Source organism: Fragaria vesca, linkage group LG4, assembly GCF_000184155.1.
Source record: "Fragaria vesca subsp. vesca linkage group LG4, FraVesHawaii_1.0, whole genome shotgun sequence".
Classification (NCBI taxonomy): domain Eukaryota; kingdom Viridiplantae; phylum Streptophyta; class Magnoliopsida; order Rosales; family Rosaceae; genus Fragaria; species Fragaria vesca.
This window is the reverse complement of record NC_020494.1, coordinates 22289393-22307165: the sequence shown is the minus strand read 5'-3', so window position 1 is coordinate 22307165 and position 17773 is coordinate 22289393. Positions and strand designations below refer to the sequence as shown.

Here is a 17773-nt window from a genome sequence, read left to right as displayed (position 1 = left end):
AAACTTCAGTGTTCATTTCCTATTTATAACATCTGAGGAGTCTTAAACTTCAGTTGGTTGATGTTTCCTTTCCTAGTTATAACATCCGACAAGTCTTAAACTTCAGTCTTCCTTTCTTATTTATAACATCTGACAAGTCTTAAACTTCAGTTGGTTGATGTTGTGTTCTTCAACCAGACGTTATGGGTCAGAAAAGCATATTTCATAAGAATGTAAAAAATCTGTAAAAAAGAAGAGTGGGAATGAAAAAGAACATGCACCAGCCGGGAATCGAACCCGGGTCTGTACCGTGGCAGGGTACTATTCTACCACTAGACCACTGGTGCTATTGTTACCTTTAGCTGATTACAGCCTATATCTACGACAATATTTCAATTTACTATACATAAAGGAACATCGACACATGGAATGACAGACGAATGAATATACCTACAAAATTTGCATTGCCAACAGAAAAAGAACAAATAATAATTCCAGAAATTGAATTTATATTCATCATCTGTTTGTTGTTCTCCAAAAGTATCACTTTCTTGGGCAAAATTTCAGTAACGGATTTCATTTGGCTCTCGTTAAAGTTGGCCCTTGAAGCTGTTGCGTTGCAATTTGTCTTTGTAAATCCCAACTATCAGCCTCATTTGTCATTTTGTTGAATTTCTAAAATGCAAGAGCACCCGAGTCTTCTGTGTTAACACATAATCTTCCAACACTACCAAGAATGCTGCAACCAGTTAAAATAGTTAACATCAGAACAATGCTTTTCATTTGTAAAGCCCCATGCAATCATCTTTCAGCCAAATTTTGTAAACTATACAAACAGATACACCGATTTGATATCAACTATGTTATACAATTGCTAATTGATGTACCTTTTCTCATTTCTTGACGTGACGAAAGTCGAACATGTAAATTTAGAAAGAAACAACCATCTTGTGGTTGCTTGTATCTGTCGGGAACATGCAGTCCTTGTTGGGCTCGGATTTATCTATTGCCTTGTTCCATATCACACGATGATAGCCAGGTACCATGCAGATGTTCATTCCATGAGGGAAATACCTGAAAATGATACTATTCTGAGCTACAACATCCTCATCATTTCAGAAAAACTGCGCAAGACACTTGGATCAAAAGGCATGGAACTCGGAAATATCACCATAGCAACCCACATGCGAGTCAGCACAAACCATGAGTGGCAACTTCTCTCCCAAATAATGTCATTCAAGCTATGTGTCTTCATATTTGGACTCGCCACCAAGACAATTCTCTATTACTTCATCACAAAGCTCAAGAGTACTGTCCATGTTTCCTTCTTCATAGTTCATATCAGCAAAGATGTTGTAAATTTCTCTATTTGCTACTAACCCTTGTCTTCTCATCTCTTCAAAGAGTTCTCTTGCCGCCACAAACTTCTTTCTCTTAAGAAAACCATTAATAAGTGCAATGTAGGAACTAGCTGTAAGAATAAATCCCTTCCCTGCCATTTCTTTGTGCAAAAACCATGCTTCCTTCATATTCCTTTGTTTGCAATGCCCTTTTATTAAAATGTTATACGTGTTGTTATCAGGCATCACTCCACTAGCAGACATGCCCTTTAACATCTCAGTCGTAGCACGCATGTTATTTCTAATGCAGTACTGCTTCATTAGAGAATTGTAGGTGGTGGCATTAGGCGCAATACCTTTATCTAACATCCATTTAAGTAACTTCTCACCATCTTCTAGCATTCCTGACATGCAAAACCCATTCATCAGTACATTAAATGTAACAACTGTAGGTTGAAGCCCTTTATCCAGCATCTCACGAAGGACCTTGTGAGCCTTAGCCATCTGCCCTGTCTTACAGTATGCATCCATGAGAGTCGTATAAGTAATAGTATCAGGATGGGGTCCTGCAACCTCCATTTGTTTCATCAATTCTTCTGCTTGCCCTATATCTCCCATTTTACAGAGACCGTTAACAATCGTATTGTATGTGCAGACATTAAGTTGAAGGCCTTTCCTGCACACCTCATGAAGAAGTTCGTTTGCTATATCTACTTCCCCTCGTTTACAAAGACCATCAGCCAGTGCAGTATAGGTGACAACATTTGGTCTCAGCCCCATACTAACCATCTGGTTGTGAAGAGAAAAGGCCTCTTTCATCTGACCTGCTTTGCAATAACCATCAATAAGTGATGTATAAGTAACTTCATCTGGTTCCAACCCTTTACTAACCATTTCGTGAAAGAGCTTATCTGCATCCATCATCTTCCCTGTTTGACAGAATCCATGAATGATAGCAGTATAGGTTATAAAATCTGGGATAACTTTCCTAACCCGCATTTCATCGAACAGCCTCCAAGCAGCTGGAACATTCCCAGACTTACAGAAACCATCAATTAGAGTTGTGTAGATGACATAATCAGGAAGTACTCCCAGAACCAGCATTTCCCTCAATATCATTTCCGCTTCAGATAGTTTTCCAGTCTTGCAGAGAAGAAGTATTATGCTGTTATAGGTATAGGAATTTGTTTTCAATCCCTTACTATTCATCTCTTCTATGAGTTTCAACACATGCTGTAGTTCTCCAACATGACAATATCGGCTGATTAAAGTACTATAACTTACAACATCAGGCAAACAACCCTTCAACTCCATTAGCAGTAGTAACTGGTGGGCTTCTTTTATCTTCTCTAATCGACAGAGGGAATGAATGATAATATTATATGATGATGTGTTCCAATGAACACCCACTTCAAGATATTCATTGAAAAACTTTATTGCCATCTCAATTCCATCAGAGCTGCTTGCTAAACGAGAAAGAAAGAAATTACAGGAATCAACTGAGATAACCAATCCATAACTTAACAGCTTATCAAAAAGTTTTCTTGCTTCGTTGAGGATTCCAAGTTCAACAAGGACCTGGAAGAAAACATCAAACACATGGGGTTCTGAACCCCAGTCCTTGTAAGTGTATATCAACCGGTCACTGAAGTGAGTGCATGAAAGACTGACATCTAACTTGGGTTTTGCCCAAAAATCACGGATTAGCCCATGAGCTGTTTTAAGATCATTTGATGCTGCAGCAATGTGCACAACAATGCAACGAGCTTCCAGAGTTGGATCCCTACGTAAGCATGCCCAATCAAACAAATCCAAAACCAGCTTATAGTCACTCTTGATATTCATGAGCACCCAAATTAGATGGTCAGACCTGAACTTAGATTCATAATGCTTCAGAATCCTGCGCAAGGGCTCAAATCTGCGCAACTTTATTGTGGTGGAGATGCCATGGACAAGTTCAGCATCCTTGATGGTTGGTCTCTTGGGGGAGTAGTCAGGAAAAGGCCTCATATCTGTCGAGCCAGATGACAACATATTGCTAACACTTCTAAACAAGAACACTGAACCATTCAAACCATTTAACCGGGCGCGATAACCAAAAATCTGACAACAATAGTCTGAGAAGACGGTGCACCTCTTCATATCTGTTAGAGGAACCCATCAATAAAACTTCTGGGGATCCCCATACAGTGACGCTGCGGCGATTCTCCTCCATTTAGAAGAACCAAACCAAATATGCTTCCTCATCAAATCACCTGTATATAGTAACAAACTAATCACTCAATGTATGACACACCCTTATAGTGCATTGCAGACATGAGACATATCTAAACAATTTTCTCCCCATCATCTCCATACATACGCATTGCGAAAACTATACAAGTTTTAAAACCAAGCAATTCAATTCAACTGTCTAATACTTATAGCACTATGCTAGATACACTTGGTCATACTAAAATTGAGTCAGGCATTTTATCAAACACTTGGTGTGCAATAGAGAAAAGCATTTAGAAGATTACAAAAAGAAAAATTAAACATTGCCCAGTAAGCAATCAAACAGCGTAAATTTACCTTCGAAGTGATCAACGGTGAAAATCCCAGAAGCGAAGCAAAGCTTGTTTTAGGGGGAAGGTCGAAGGATATCGATGTTTGCTTTTGGCTCAGTCTCAGGAAATGTGTTGTTTAGTAGAAATACAAAAATTTAATAGTTTTCGATTGGGCCCTTAAATGATTTGGGCTGAGATTATAATTATTAATGTCACTGGGCTCGGCTCACATTGGCAAATATTAAGCAGGCTAAATGATTTATCAAAACTTGTATATACATAGAGGTAGTGTCCTGTTTAATCTCTACTACTCGTCTCAACCTTCGTTCTTTTCGGTCTGTCGAAAAAAAGCATTCGTTCTTTCAGGATCATGAGCCTAGAACAAACATAAACGCTTCTGAAATCGAAGTAAGTTTACTCTACCATAAGGTTATTGATTCTTTTCTTTTCGAAGTTCTATCTCTTATGTGGTTTTCATTGTTAGTTACTTGGATTCCAAGGAACCAAGAACGTTTTCTTCTACACTCCATTGATGTTTTAACCTTGTTATGCTTCTGCAGCATTATGTTAATATTGTTTAATTAGGGTAATTTGGAGACGATTATGTATATGTCTTAGACTTACCAGTGAATTACACCCTTGCTTAATATTATTTTGTGTTCCTGATTTTTGAGTCAGCTGGAATATATCCTAACCTTTTGCTTCTTTTCCTTTCCTTTGCTTTCGCCTTTTGTTTAGGGTTTGCAACCTATATGAAACTCAGACTACAATTTCTTAAAGTTTTCGTTTCGTAAGATCTTACTCTCCAAGGCGTAGTTTGTAACCTTTATGAAATAAGTGAAAATGTGCCCAATTGATACCGGGAAAATCTCTGCGGTGAGAAAATAAAATAGAGACTGTTGCGGAGAGCACTTCTCTGGGATAGATAGGCTCACCATTCCGAGGAATCCACCAAGGAGATAAGAGCAAGCTTGCCACTTCAAGGGAATCCACTAAGAATATAAGAGCAGAACTCGCCACTCTAGGAATCCACCTAAGAGAGTTTCCAAAACAATTGAAAGGAACTCCTTCACCAAATTGTATAAACTTCTGATAAAACTCAAGACTAAAACTTGATTACAAATAAAAAGAAACTCAAGACTAAAACCTGATTACAAATGAAAAGAAAGCTTCCTTTTATAATTTAAGGAAGAGAAACGAAAAGACTACTTATTAAATTTTGAATAATAAAGATAGCTATATTTAGCTATAATTGTAGCTTCATCAATGTTCTTCAATTCCAAGGTGGGGAAGCCCAAATCAGAATTGAATGCTTCTTGGAACTCAGCTTCTTCAAGCACTACAGTAAATTCTCGCTTACGTTTAGGGTCCAAGTTTAGGTTCCAAATTCCCCGTATCACAAATTCAGTTCTATATATGCTGAAGAGTTTGCATTCAATTATTGCTGCTACTGGCTTTTACCTAGGATATTTAGTACTACTGGTTTTACATTTATTGTATTACTAGCATACACGACACAATCTTAACCGTTTGTAACCATTCATATGTTTAACCACTATGTTTTTATAGTATTTCCTCTAATCCTGACCATCTATGTATGTATGTGAAGATACACACCGTGTACTGAAGATGCTCTCCTATAGTTTTGGTCTGCCGACTCAAGACAGCTAGCTGTTCTCAAGCAAGTCAAGTCCACACATTTAACAGTGCTTCTGCAAAGATGGGGGGTGCAGATGTAAGCGGTCTCTAAGTTCTACTAATACTCAACCACGCATAGCTATAGCATGAATATAATTAATCTACTACATCTTCTTAATGTACTACTCTATGCAGGATGCTGACTTTCTTCGAATAAGGGAGATACTAAAGGAACGCATTCGAAATGAGAAAAAGAAGGCGTTGGACTCTGCTAATGACTGCTCGGTGGATAAGAAGAAAATACACAAGCACAGGTAACAGTAAACAGAGTCTGCTACACAAACATGGTACATTATAACTTGTATTTGTTATTAAGACTATGAGTTGTGTTTTGACATAGAGCGGTTTTTCCAGACCCTTCTTTGGCCCCTCGCAGCATTGCATTGCTCCAAGATTGATTGACGGAAAGGATGCCTTAATGCAAGAGCTCAAGATTAGTTCACATGATGTGATGAAGGTAGAGATCTTTGACACAGTTACAGAATCAGAGTCGTCTGAATCAGAGACCGAGTCGGGTTCGGCAAACGTTGCAAAGCCCAAGGAGTCTCGGGATTACTCTTTTTTGTCGAAAGAAGATGATAAAGTTGGTAAAGATATCTGTGTCTCGAAATCAAGTAATGATGAACAAACTCCGGATTCTATACAAGGAGGTTCTACGAATTTGAAGTCAGATGAGCTAGGGAGACCTCCTCAGGTAACAATGTCAGGATCTCAGAAACCCTCCTCAGCAAAGGAAGGTCTTGTGCCCAGTGATACACAAAAGAAAGCAAAGTCGATGGCAGATAAACTTAAATCTACTATGGAAAGCAAACCCTCATTGGAAAAGTCACAATCTGAAACAAAAGGTAGATTAAGAAAAACAGTTGAGAAGGTTGATGATGAGGTTTCAGACGAGGATGAAGATGAGAACGAGGATGAAGATGAGGTTGACGTTTCTTCAATCATCCAAGGACTGTTTAGGTAAAAAAAAAAATCCGTAATGCTTTTGAATTCAGTTAGATTGTGCTTACTGTTGTCACCTAAATCATACTTTTGATGTTACCAATGTCTATTTCTGTGGAAAATCTGATATATGGGGTATGGTTTTTCAGAAGTATTCGTAAGAGGCCCTCAACTTTGGATTATGATGATAGAGATGATCGTGTGATGGTATCTAGCTTTGCTGATATTGAGAGAGAAGAGAGGAGAAGGTTAGAATGATCAACTTAACTTTAATTTGGTTTACTGAATATGTGGATAGGCATTTGATTCTATCAAGTTTTTTATTAGTTGCTTGTTAAGGTCCTAGCTCGTTGAAAATAGCAAACTTAACTCTGGTTGAATGTGATTATCTTTTGATTCTTTTCACAGCGCAAAACTTGCAAGGCAGGAGGATGAAATAGAAGCTCTAAGAATTGAACAAGAAGAAAAGAAGGAAAGGTTAAGCAGAGCAAAGAAGCAGAAGCTGCTGCATAAATCCACAACCGAGTGATGTTGCATATGGATTACAGGTAGCTGGAGGAAGTTTGTACTTTGTAGTACATGCTTTGCTAAAATAGTGGTAAGAAAAACAATTTGTATGTACTTTTATGCATGGTCAGTTACTTCTTTCGTTTCAAATGCAGTAATTTTTGGTCAGTGTAAGTCATTCAATGTTCTTTAAAATTTGAATTTGAAAATGCTACCAATTGAATTATATATATTGTCCATGCAGTTACCATAGTAGGAAATTAAAATTTGTTATCGAAACCAATTATATGATGATGATATAAACTAAGGCAAAAGTTCAATAATGAACTAGAGGCCATCATTGCTGCATTTTCAATCTGGTTGATGCCAACATTATGCTTTCTGATCATCTTTATGTTTCCTAATTATAACAAGCTTATGGAAGTGGTGGCTACATTACTCATTACTCGACCCAAACGTAGAGTTTACAAATGGATATTCAAATGCTGAAAGCTATGGCTACGCTTGTTTTGGGGACTAATTTAAGGGGTAGCGTAGTCGTATTGTGACCTTAAACATAATCTATTTGAATTTTTGTATTGCATACAATTACCAACTACAAAATACTTGGACTGGTGTCATTTCCTTTGTACCTATCGGATTGTAGCTTTAGTGTAACACATACATACTACATTTTCAATCTTATATCATAAAGAACAAGATGCATTGGTATATATGCTACTTACTTAAGGACCTGATTAATGAGCATTACCCTCCAAACTCGTGTTTGTGATCGCCATTTTCAGTGGGTCTAAAGCCATGTGAGATCACAGGACCAAGATCCAGGAATGCATGTGAGATTTATGTGCGAGTTAGATTCAGCAGTTATGATGTTACTTCAATATTAATGACTGGTTATAAAATTATCCTAGATCTATTGATGAATCTCGAAATATTGGATAGGATGAGTCAAAATCTCTAGATACCATGAACTTGTTCAGCAGAAGGCAAAGAGAGAAGAAGAAAAATGATCCATAGTGTAAACTTGTTCAGCAATCTATTGGGAACTGGAAACTATATAAGATCCCAAGAAAGCTCAAATGACCAAGTATATTGGTTGTAGCACAACAAGGAAGTCTCATGTGTGTGTGAGAGATAGAGAGAGCTATCTAGCAGTGGAAACAAGGCATCTAATAATAGGAAAAAGCATGGACATGATCAAAAGCTCAACCAGCTAGTAGCCACCCCAACACCGAAAGTGACGAGATCCCAAGTTCCTCTTCCAAAAAGTGATCACTCACTACTTAAGCTAGCTGCGTCCACTTCATTTTATATATACATATTAGGCTCTGCGGCTAACTGCGCGCATACTTGCAAGTCAGGAATATTCGAACAATTTTTTTTAATCGTTTCTAGGCCACACTTAAGTATGCAGTTCCACACTTAGACTCTCAACAACTCTCGATCACTTGTAGACGTAGTGATTATGGTTACGATAAATAAGACTTTGTTACCATGTTAAGTATCTATGTAAAAAAAATGTTGAAAATATTGTTAAATTGTGTATGATTTCCGATTAATGTACATCAAGCAAGCTAACTACAGACAACTTTCCTATATATACCAACTCACTAAAGTTCACTTCTCACACACTCTTCAATACTGTGACTTCATCTCTCTCCTTCAATCCTATAGTCACAAAAATGAAGCTTAGTCATCCTTCAACTACTGTGATCACCTCCTTCATCTTCACCTTCCTTACCCTACCCTCCTCTATCACATCCCAAATCTGCCAAAGATCCTGCGACAAAATCCCTCTCAGATTCCCGTTCGGCAGTGACGCCGGCTGCGGCGACCCGCGCTTCCACCAATCCGTGACATGCAACCAAGACAAGCTCACCTTCACCACCCACACCGGATCCTACCCCATCACCAACATAGACTACACAAAACAAGTCCTCTACATCTCCGACCCTTCCATGTCCACCTGCTCTTGCACTCAACCCAGCAAAGGCTTCGGCCTCAACTACGACGCGCCGTTCACCTTCCAAGACGACAGCATCTTCGCCTTGCTCGACTGCTCCACGTCGTCATCATCCAACGGCAGCCTATACAGCAACGACAACTCCAAGCTCTCTCTTTGTGACAACCAAGGTTCACCCATCTGCAGCTTCTTGTATTCATGCAGGGCAATAAGTTACATCAATCTCCCAATCTCCACGTGTTGCGTTTACACGCCGGTGGATCTCGGGCCGGCTTTCGAGATGGACTTGCAGAAGCTACAATGCAGCTCTTACTCTGGTTTTTACAGCTTCAATGGCCGTGAATCCGACCCTAATAGTTGGAAGTATGGGATAGCGCTCAAGTATAAGTTCAACGTGAACAATGAGTATCCGAGTTCGTGTTCTAGTTGTGAGAGGAGTAATGGGGTTTGTGGGTACTATGGAGTTTATAACTCGTTCATCTGTAACTGTCCGAATGGTTTGAACACTACAAACGATTGCTACTTTGGATCGTCCTATAGTTATGGCTCGAGGCTTATTCCATCTTGGCACTCTGCAGGTAAATATATATCTAGCATATACTTCACTTTCTACCCTTCTTTGATTTAAATTGTTTCTCTAATTTGATTGCTCATGTTGTCTTGCTGTTCTTGCAGGGATCTGGCTCTATTGTTTGGCATGGCTATTGGTTTCAGTACTCTTGTAGATCAGTAGATTGTTAATGAAATGCAATGCTGAGATTCGACTTCCTTTTTTTCCCTTGTTCTCATGTAATAAGTATATTAGATGTCCACAATGTGTGTATAAAGGCTTATAATTATGTTCAATGTTCTCTTCGGCCCGGTGGGTTCACGGGCAGTGACAGTCTGAAAGCACTACCGTCGAGCATATACTATCTTGAACCTAAAATAACCCAGGGATTGAGTTGGTACAACTTTAAAGCGATAGGGAATGACGTTCGCATAAATAAAAGAGAAGATTATGGGAATTGGGTTCCTTCTTTATAGCTGCACTATTACCCACTAAGAACGATGGCTTTTTGTTTGTTCTGAATGTTCCATCTTTATCTCCGAACGCTTTATGGTACGCTCCACAGTCCACAGTGCAATATAGAAGGCTCATGTTTAACAGTTTTAAGTGTGTAACATTCTAGAGGAGCAGAGCAGTAAATCCGGTACTAAAGAAGATCCTTGGTAACTTGCTGTACAATTAACATACTCCAAAGCTCCTTTTCTCTTGTGAAAAGGGCTCTCCTGTATCTGTCGTTAAGATACAAGGACTGAATCCTAAACCCAGAAAACGAGAAAGACCAAACCTCGCTGTTTATAATCAGCTTTCTTACGAAGATGATCACATTAGGGAGTGAGAAGATGCACAAATTGAAGGGATTCCGAAAAGGGCTCAGCAGCTTCGCTGTAAATAACTAACCCGCAATGAATATTTACAGAGCTATTCTAGTATTGACTGCAAAACTTGTTTTCTCTGTGTATACTTTCTCCAATTCACTGTATTATAAGGATAAAGAAAATTTCTATTGTACCATGGTCATCTCATATTGCAGCATTGGGGTTTCCCGTCCTGCAATTTTCCCCACATGCATATCATCTGCCTTGGGGATTGGTAGTGTGCAGTGTAATAGTCTTCAATGCACCCATGTTGGCAGAACTTCAAACTGTGCACATACTTCACTGGTCTAGAATTGTTGAACTGCTCCACCCACATTCCCATGCTCACATCTTCCATCTTGAACAACTGCACAAGTTTTGGACATTAGTTTCATACATAAATAAGCAAAGCCCTGACCTTCAACTGTCTTCAAAATAATAGATAGTAATCAATATAACATACTCGCAACTTGTTCTTTTCAAACTCAGATAGGATGAATTTTGCTACATCGGAGGAGATAATGTATCCTGGACCATTTGCATAGGTTGGATAATCTTCTTCTGGCCATTCCTGGAGCTCGCCAAGGAAGAACATAAAGATGAGAGATCGTTCATGACACAAATATATTAATTCTATACAAATTGGCAGGAGCTAAATACTTTACTATCCTACCAATTTCAAAACTAGTTACATACAATGTTCCATGCAATAGCCAATGGTAATCAGGTAGATAAGATATCCAAGTGAAGTATTCAAAGAGAAAGCTAGAGAGTTTGATGAAAATATATGGATGTCAAATTTCTAAAATCCTCAGGAAGGGCATTCTCAGAAGTAATACCAATTCGTTCATTTTTTTTTTTTCCAAAAAATTGTGGTGCTAGATTTCTGGAACTTTTGAAGTGAAGAATAATACTCGAATAAGTCTAATCAAAGCCACTCACTTAACTAAGAGGAATTTATAAGTTATAAGAAAGCATACTAACATGTGACACATAAAATCAATCCAAACTAAGCATGAGAAGAGAAACTAATAAACATCTCAGTTTGTATAGTTGTCCTTTATAATAAGAACAGAAAAAGTTAGTCACAACAACTGAGGTTCTCTGCTCAGAATATAAAGGACAATTAGAGCGTCAAAAACCAGAATTTCTAACTAATTGGAGAGGACCCTTATATAAACTGTATAAGTTGCACATCAAGTTCATGGATAAGAGCAGAATAATTCATACCTCATATGTCACTGCCCATTTACCAAAACGAAGAGGCTTGTGGTGGTAGTTCAAATTTCCTATATATAGGCTTCTATGTTTACGCGCTTTTCGTGCTTCCTTGAGCACAGCATCCACCCGGACAAAGGTGTCATCATCGCATTTCATGATATACTTTGCAGGCGCTGTTCGAACCTGTAAAGCACCATATAAATTGAGATTAAGTATTTTCTGTAAGGAAACCACAAACAGCTGACTGAAGTTTTTACCTAAAACTTACCCCATATTCACAAATTGCTATAGTCTTCAGTACTACAAGATCATAGTTATCCATGTAAGGAACTATAACAATGTCACCAAAATACTCTACTTCTTTCATTAGCTCCACGTTTACTTCCTTTCTACCATGCTGTCAAAATGTAAATCCAAAAGCTGTGACATCTTTGACATAGAACTAATACATAAGTAGGTATAATATAAACCTAAAGGCTTGTATCATAAAGCAATAGATGCATTCTGCGATCACTCTTACCAATGCTACAAAAAAACGTGCAACAACTCGTGAAGACTTGACTAACTTATGCTGCATCCAAGACTTCCTCACAGCCATCCGCTCAGCAAAATGGTTGCCAGCCGAAAGAATGCCAAGGAACAACTCCACACGCCCATAGGGAAGAGGTGGAGCTTTCCATTTAGTAACCATCTCAAGATGCATCTGTGGAGCGAAACTAGGATGTGATGTAGGTAAGGAGGCAGCAAAGACAGAGTGCACATCAACATCTCCATTTACATACAGTCCAGTGGCATCCTCCAGAACAAATCCCTGTCAACGATGCAAACAAATTTGTAACATATCCTGCATTTGATCACAATGCATCACAATACAAGAACGCTACTCACCGTGCGATAAGGGAAGGAAGTGACATGTCTACCATCAACGCTGATATGGTAACCTTCCAAACCGGCACTCAAGGTGAGAACAAACATCCTGCCCTCAACAAAAGGGTACGGCCAGTCTACAGTCGCCTTCTTTGTTCTTCCTATCAGCCTGTTCAACCACCATATGGCCTTCGATTCTTCAGACTGATCGTCATCGTCACGAATCCACTTCTCACATTTCACTTGTCCATCAACTACATTAACCAAAAAATAATAATATTAAAAATCACAGCATCAGCAAAAGTGTGACACTAACAACCTATGTACCTAACACTCCTCACAAAACCAATGTACAACCTTCCAAACCTTCCCTATCAAAAATGTCAAAAACAAAAGGGAAAAACAAAACGTCTACCAACCTAAACCTACCGGTTTCTTCATCAGCCCGGGACCGCCAGCCCTCGCAGCGAAGCGACAACCCCCATTGCATGCGGTAACAAGTGTTCTGTTCGATGACCGGCTTGTTACTCCAATCCCCCTTCAATCTCGGATTGAAATGCAATATTCGCGGCGGGTCCTCCCCTTCCACATTCTTCAAGCCCTGCAGCTCCATCATAAACTGCGACACCATCAACGCCCCAGCTCCCTCCTTCAACACCGCAATCTTCGGATCATATTCCGGGTGGGCCCACCGCGGCGTCCCCACCACCGTCACATGCGACCACAGCGTCAGTCCACACGGGATCACCATCACCCGGTTCCGGGCGCGAAACTCGGACCCGGACACCGAAAACGAATGCGGGCACGGGTCGGACCGGTTCTCGTACTTGTTGTTGTTGTCTAGCTCAACTTTTCCGGACTCTATCTCTGCCCAGAGCTTCTTCCCAGCTCGCCACGCCTCCACGGCGGCCTCGTGAAGCGCGTGAACTCCGCCCGCCTTACTCGCATTTCCGTCAAAACCGGTCTTCTTCTTCTTCTTCTTCTCCTCGAAGACCAAACCCGAGACTCTCTTTGACTCCCGCATTATCCGCGGGGAATCACGGAGCGGGCCTTGGGTGGGCAACGACGTGTCGCTGAGCAGCTCGAACGGGGCGTCGTTTTCGTCGCCGGAATCCCAGTGGGTGTCGAAGCTGGTAATTAGGAAGTAAACCAAGAGTGTGGCCATTAGCATTTGAAGCAATCTGAGGCGAGTGTGGGACAGCGACACTGGGTCGAACTTGCGTCGCTTCATTGTTTCCGAAATGCCCCTCAGAAATGGAATTGGGGAGGTTGAGAAAGAGGGTCTTAGCTCAGTATCTGATAAATGTTGTGTCTGACACTCAAGTGTGGTGTTGGCAAAGAAGAAATGAGATGAGCTTTGCTTTGCTTGTTTTGGAGTATAGTGTCTGGCGACCGGGTTTGAAAGTTGTGAGCCGTAAAAGGAAATAAAAATAATATTTAGATTTCAGGTCGGTCCGTTGCAGCCGAGCGTTTCGCTCGCTTTATGTAGGAAGGAGAAGAGGCAAACGGCGTCGTAGAGGAGCGGAGTTCCGAAATAGAATTAAAACGGTGTCGGGTAGGTCACGTTAAAGGTACTAGGTAAGAGTATTTTGAAATGTTAATGAAAATTAATATGCTGGTCAACATTTCATTCTCTCTGCTTCCTTTTATATTCCAATGAAATTTCTCATCCTTTTTCAGTTACTAGTTTAATGAGGTCAATATTAAATTTCTATTAACAAGATTTAGAATATATTGACCACTATTGAGATTGTTTCTAACTTTCTGTGGTCTTACTCGTTAGCGAGAAGACTTTAGGTGTTATTCACCTATTATTTTTTTCGATTCACATACTCAGTCTATGATGAGGGTCAAACAAATTCATATAGTATGTTTGTAATTAAATAACTGATTGTAATAATAATAAAGTAGATAAGCCGGATCCACTAATTATCCTAAACGTGATCATGTATGTATGTAAACTTGGTGTCTAGCGGATGCAAACCTATGAGTTAAACTTCAAGCATGAAGACTTGTTATTTTGATCTTATAAGGATGATGATATTCACACGTACACCTTATTTTTCTATTGACACTCATTTTCCACACAAACATAAACTGGTCTCACTCCTGATAAGGTGACATTGAGAGCTTCCGCTAGACATCAAGTTTTGCTTCATAGCTGCTATGACGCCCTTATGCTAGACACCAAGGCAGCCCAATAGAAGCTTGAGAAGGCTAATATCAGTGCATATCAGTCCCGTATCGAAGAGAAAATTGAAGTTCACCTATTTCCTCACATATAAGATGTATCATTTAGATTCTCAAAAAAACAAAAACAAAAAAAAAATGTATCATTCTCTTTTTTCAATAACTCCGCATTTACCATCCAATTATCTATCGTCACTCTGCCAACACATACATTAGCTGACTTAGGGCAAGGTCGTAGACCCTCTCTAACTCGATCGGCCGTTAACAATCATTACTTTTTTTTCTTTTGTTCTTTTACAATTATGTCTAAGATTTGTTATGCCAACGAGAGAGGAAATGAAGTAAAATTTTGAAGTCTAATGTGCGTAAGAGGTACGATTGAAAGGTTAGGCGCAAGCTTAAGTGATCATCTGGAGGAATCCAAATTCAGAGTGATTGCCTATTCTGATTTTTTGACAATAAAACACAACCTTCTCAACCTTCTAGTAATGCAGATTAAGCATAAATGAGACTTCTAAGAACATTTTCTCCCCAGCAACATAAACTATCTTCTTAATTCGATATTTTTTTGTCACAAAAAATCATTGTTACTGACGACATTGCTGGCCACTTCAACCCATTTATGTCGGTGGATTATATTTATTTGAAAGACAACTACAGCCAACAAAAAACATATATTGAAAAAGACACTTGAAAATGCTATCCATATATAATTCAAAGAAGGAAGGCCCGGGATGATAATTAACAATCATAATATGTACGCAAAACGTGAGAGGAGTTGCAAACCAGACTACTCATTCCATTTAGCTACTTGTACTATTATGAGCAATCAAACAAGAAATGGGCGATGCAAACAAAGAAGACAGTACCAAATTTCGCAGACCTTGATATTCCATCGATTCCCTTCTACTCCAAAAACAAGAGTGTTCTACCCTCGAACATACCAATATCTAAGCTGTCTGCGTGTCAAAACCCTTTTGGATATGTTGTCTTTGTTCTCATTTACCAAATCTTCCTTCGTCTCTTCTTGAACATACACTGTCGACATTAGTCTGATGTTCTTTCAGATAAACCATCTCTTCCTGCTATATATACTTGGCATGTATTGGTTTCTTTTTCAAAAAGTTAGCCAGCTCTAACTTCTAATTAGTAGTAGTAATCCAATCAAGGCCACAATATGGCTATAACCACCTTCCCAACCGTCAACAAATGCTCATCGAATGGCCGAGAGAACCACACGGTGGTTGCGGACATGGACGGGACCTTGCTAAGAGGCCGCAGCTCTTTTCCTTACTTTGCTCTCATTGCTTTTGAGGTCGGTGGGATTTTGAGGCTCCTATTCTTGCTCTTGGTCTCCCCATTAGCTGGACTCCTCTATTACTTCGTATCTGAGTCTGCCGGAATCCAAGTTCTCATCTTCGCAACATTTGCCGGTGTGAGGGTGTCTGAGATAGAATCGGTGGCGCGTGCCGTGCTGCCTAAGTTTTACTCGAGTGACATTCACCCCGAGTCGTGGCGGGTGCTCTCGGCGTGTGAGAAGCGGTGTATTCTTACTGCCAACCCTAGGATTATGGTGGAAGCGTTTTGTAAAGATTTCCTTGGATTTGAAACTGTTTTGGGGACTGAAATTGCAACCTACAAAGGTAAAGCAACTGGCTTTGTTTCACCACCTGGTGTGCTTGTAGCAGAGAAGAAGGCTGATGCTCTTAAGAAGGCTTTTGGAGATGTACAGCCAGAGATTGGGCTTGGAGACAGGCACACTGATATTCCTTTCATGGAACTTTGCAAGGTTCGTCATCTAATTATATGCTTAAACCATATGAGTGACACATACCATATATTAGCTTAAATTAGTTGGATGCTATGAACTATATATACAAGGAGTCTAGGAGTTCTAACTTAACTGACACACATGTTGTATATGCTAAGATACTGCTTGAACATGATATATATAATTTGTGGTATATAAACTCAGCAAAGTTAATAATCGATCTGAAAGCTAACTCTAAACTTAACAATGGATGAATGACAAATAAAATGAGATTGCTATTTCGAGAAAATCTAAAGCCCTAGAACAGCATATGCTTTGCAATCGTAATGTACGTACGTAGTCACAACTTTACTAATTAAGTCTGTATCTCTTAGCTTTTTATTAGCTATTATATATCATAATCATAACAAGATTGAGCATGTATGAATTTCAGGAGGGTTACATGGTTCCGGCAAACCCTAAAGTGGAAGCAGTGACGAGAGAAAAGCTCCCTAAGCCCATAGTCTTCCACGACGGCCGCCTAGTCCAGAAGCCAAAACCTCTCACTGCCCTCCTCACCATCCTCTGGCTCCCCATCGGCTTCTTCCTCGCCTGCCTCCGTATCGCCGCCGGCTCCCTCCTCCCCATGCCACTCGTCTACTACGCCTTTTGGGCCCTCGGCGTCCGTGTCACTGTCAAGGGCACCCCACCCCCTCCCGCCAAAAAATCCACCGGCCAGTCCGGTGTCCTCTTCATCTGCTCCCACCGCACCCTCCTCGACCCCATCTTCCTCTCCACCGCCCTCGGCCGCCCCATCCCCGCCGTCACCTACTCCGTCTCTCGCCTCTCTGAGTTCATCTCCCCCATCAAGACCGTCCGCCTCAACCGCGACCGCGCCAAAGACGCCGCCATGATCAAGAAGCTTCTAGAAGAAGGTGACCTAGCAATATGCCCCGAGGGTACCACCTGCCGGGAGCCGTTTCTATTGAGATTCTCCGCACTTTTCGCTGAGCTAACCGACGAGCTAGTTCCGGTGGCGATGGTGAACAAGATGAGCATGTTCCACGGCACGACGGCGCGTGGGTGGAAGGGGATGGACCCTTTTTACTTCTTCATGAACCCTAGCCCGGAATATGAGGTCACATTTTTGAACAAGCTGCCGGCGGAGTTGACTTGTGGGGCGGGCAAGTCGAGCCATGAGGTAGCGAATTATATACAGAGGGTTATAGCGGCCAGCCTTTCGTATGATATCACTAGTTTTACAAGGAAAGACAAGTATAGAGCTCTTGCTGGCAACGATGGCTCTGTGGTTGAGAAACCTGTGCTGCAACCCAACAAAGTCATGGGGTGCTAATTGTGATTCATT

The 17773-nt window shown here is 40.3% G+C and overlaps 5 protein-coding genes and 1 non-coding gene across 6 annotated transcripts; 3 read left to right on the top strand and 3 right to left on the bottom strand.

The window, feature by feature from the left end:
- Positions 1–255: 255 nt before the first annotated feature.
- On the bottom strand, positions 256–326 carry TRNAG-GCC. The gene has a single exon. It is a non-coding gene; the product is annotated as a tRNA-Gly (tRNA).
- A 756-nt stretch (positions 327–1082) lies between these two features.
- On the bottom strand, positions 1083–3461 carry LOC101313890 (pentatricopeptide repeat-containing protein At1g05670, mitochondrial-like). The gene has a single exon (XM_004298558.1). The coding sequence runs from the start codon at positions 3459–3461 to the stop codon at positions 1221–1223; it is 2241 nt and encodes a 746-aa protein (XP_004298606.1). The 3' UTR covers positions 1083–1220.
- Positions 3462–5585: 2124 nt separating this feature from the next.
- LOC101313603 lies at positions 5586–7034 on the top strand. The gene is made up of 5 exons (XM_004298557.1): positions 5586–5600; positions 5699–5817; positions 5918–6523; positions 6655–6753; positions 6914–7034. The coding sequence occupies exons 1-5, from the start codon at positions 5586–5588 to the stop codon at positions 7032–7034; spliced, it is 960 nt and encodes a 319-aa protein (XP_004298605.1).
- Positions 7035–8644: 1610 nt separating this feature from the next.
- Positions 8645–9700, top strand: LOC101313307. Its single transcript, XM_004298556.1, has 2 exons — positions 8645–9553; positions 9651–9700. Exons 1-2 carry the CDS (start codon positions 8695–8697, stop codon positions 9698–9700), a joined length of 909 nt encoding a protein of 302 aa, XP_004298604.1. The 5' UTR covers positions 8645–8694.
- Positions 9701–10539: 839 nt separating this feature from the next.
- LOC101313015 (probable beta-1,3-galactosyltransferase 19-like) lies at positions 10540–13698 on the bottom strand. The gene is made up of 7 exons (XM_004298555.1): positions 12897–13698; positions 12489–12721; positions 12121–12411; positions 11869–11997; positions 11610–11783; positions 10843–10950; positions 10540–10746 (listed from the first exon to the last, which is right to left on the bottom strand). Exons 1-7 carry the CDS (start codon positions 13696–13698, stop codon positions 10540–10542), a joined length of 1944 nt encoding a protein of 647 aa, XP_004298603.1.
- A 2136-nt stretch (positions 13699–15834) lies between these two features.
- On the top strand, positions 15835–17761 carry LOC101302351 (glycerol-3-phosphate 2-O-acyltransferase 6-like). Its single transcript, XM_004297646.1, has 2 exons — positions 15835–16446; positions 16862–17761. Exons 1-2 carry the CDS (start codon positions 15835–15837, stop codon positions 17759–17761), a joined length of 1512 nt encoding a protein of 503 aa, XP_004297694.1.
- Positions 17762–17773: the final 12 nt, after the last annotated feature.

What these genes read in the sequence shown, in the direction of transcription:
- LOC101313890 (XM_004298558.1), bottom strand. Translation starts at nt 3,461, where the DNA reads ATGAAGAGGTGCACCGTCTTCTCAGACTATTGTTGTCAGATTTTTGGT.
- LOC101313603 (XM_004298557.1), top strand. An exon ending in AAGAAAATACACAAGCACAG is followed by an intron (nt 5,818 to 5,917) that starts GTAACAGTAAAC and finishes CGGTTTTTCCAG; the next exon opens with ACCCTTCTTTGGCCCCTCGC. An exon ending in GAGAGAGAAGAGAGGAGAAG is followed by an intron (nt 6,754 to 6,913) that starts GTTAGAATGATC and finishes TTCTTTTCACAG; the next exon opens with CGCAAAACTTGCAAGGCAGG.
- LOC101313307 (XM_004298556.1), top strand. Translation starts at nt 8,695, where the DNA reads ATGAAGCTTAGTCATCCTTCAACTACTGTGATCACCTCCTTCATCTTC. An exon ending in TCCATCTTGGCACTCTGCAG is followed by an intron (nt 9,554 to 9,650) that starts GTAAATATATAT and finishes CTGTTCTTGCAG; the next exon opens with GGATCTGGCTCTATTGTTTG.
- LOC101313015 (XM_004298555.1), bottom strand. Translation starts at nt 13,698, where the DNA reads ATGAAGCGACGCAAGTTCGACCCAGTGTCGCTGTCCCACACTCGCCTC. An exon ending in CACGTTTTTTTGTAGCATTG is followed by an intron (nt 11,998 to 12,120) that starts GTAAGAGTGATC and finishes ACATTTTGACAG; the next exon opens with CATGGTAGAAAGGAAGTAAA. An exon ending in TAGCAATTTGTGAATATGGG is followed by an intron (nt 11,784 to 11,868) that starts GTAAGTTTTAGG and finishes GGTGCTTTACAG; the next exon opens with GTTCGAACAGCGCCTGCAAA.
- LOC101302351 (XM_004297646.1), top strand. Translation starts at nt 15,835, where the DNA reads ATGGCTATAACCACCTTCCCAACCGTCAACAAATGCTCATCGAATGGC. An exon ending in CTTTCATGGAACTTTGCAAG is followed by an intron (nt 16,447 to 16,861) that starts GTTCGTCATCTA and finishes TATGAATTTCAG; the next exon opens with GAGGGTTACATGGTTCCGGC.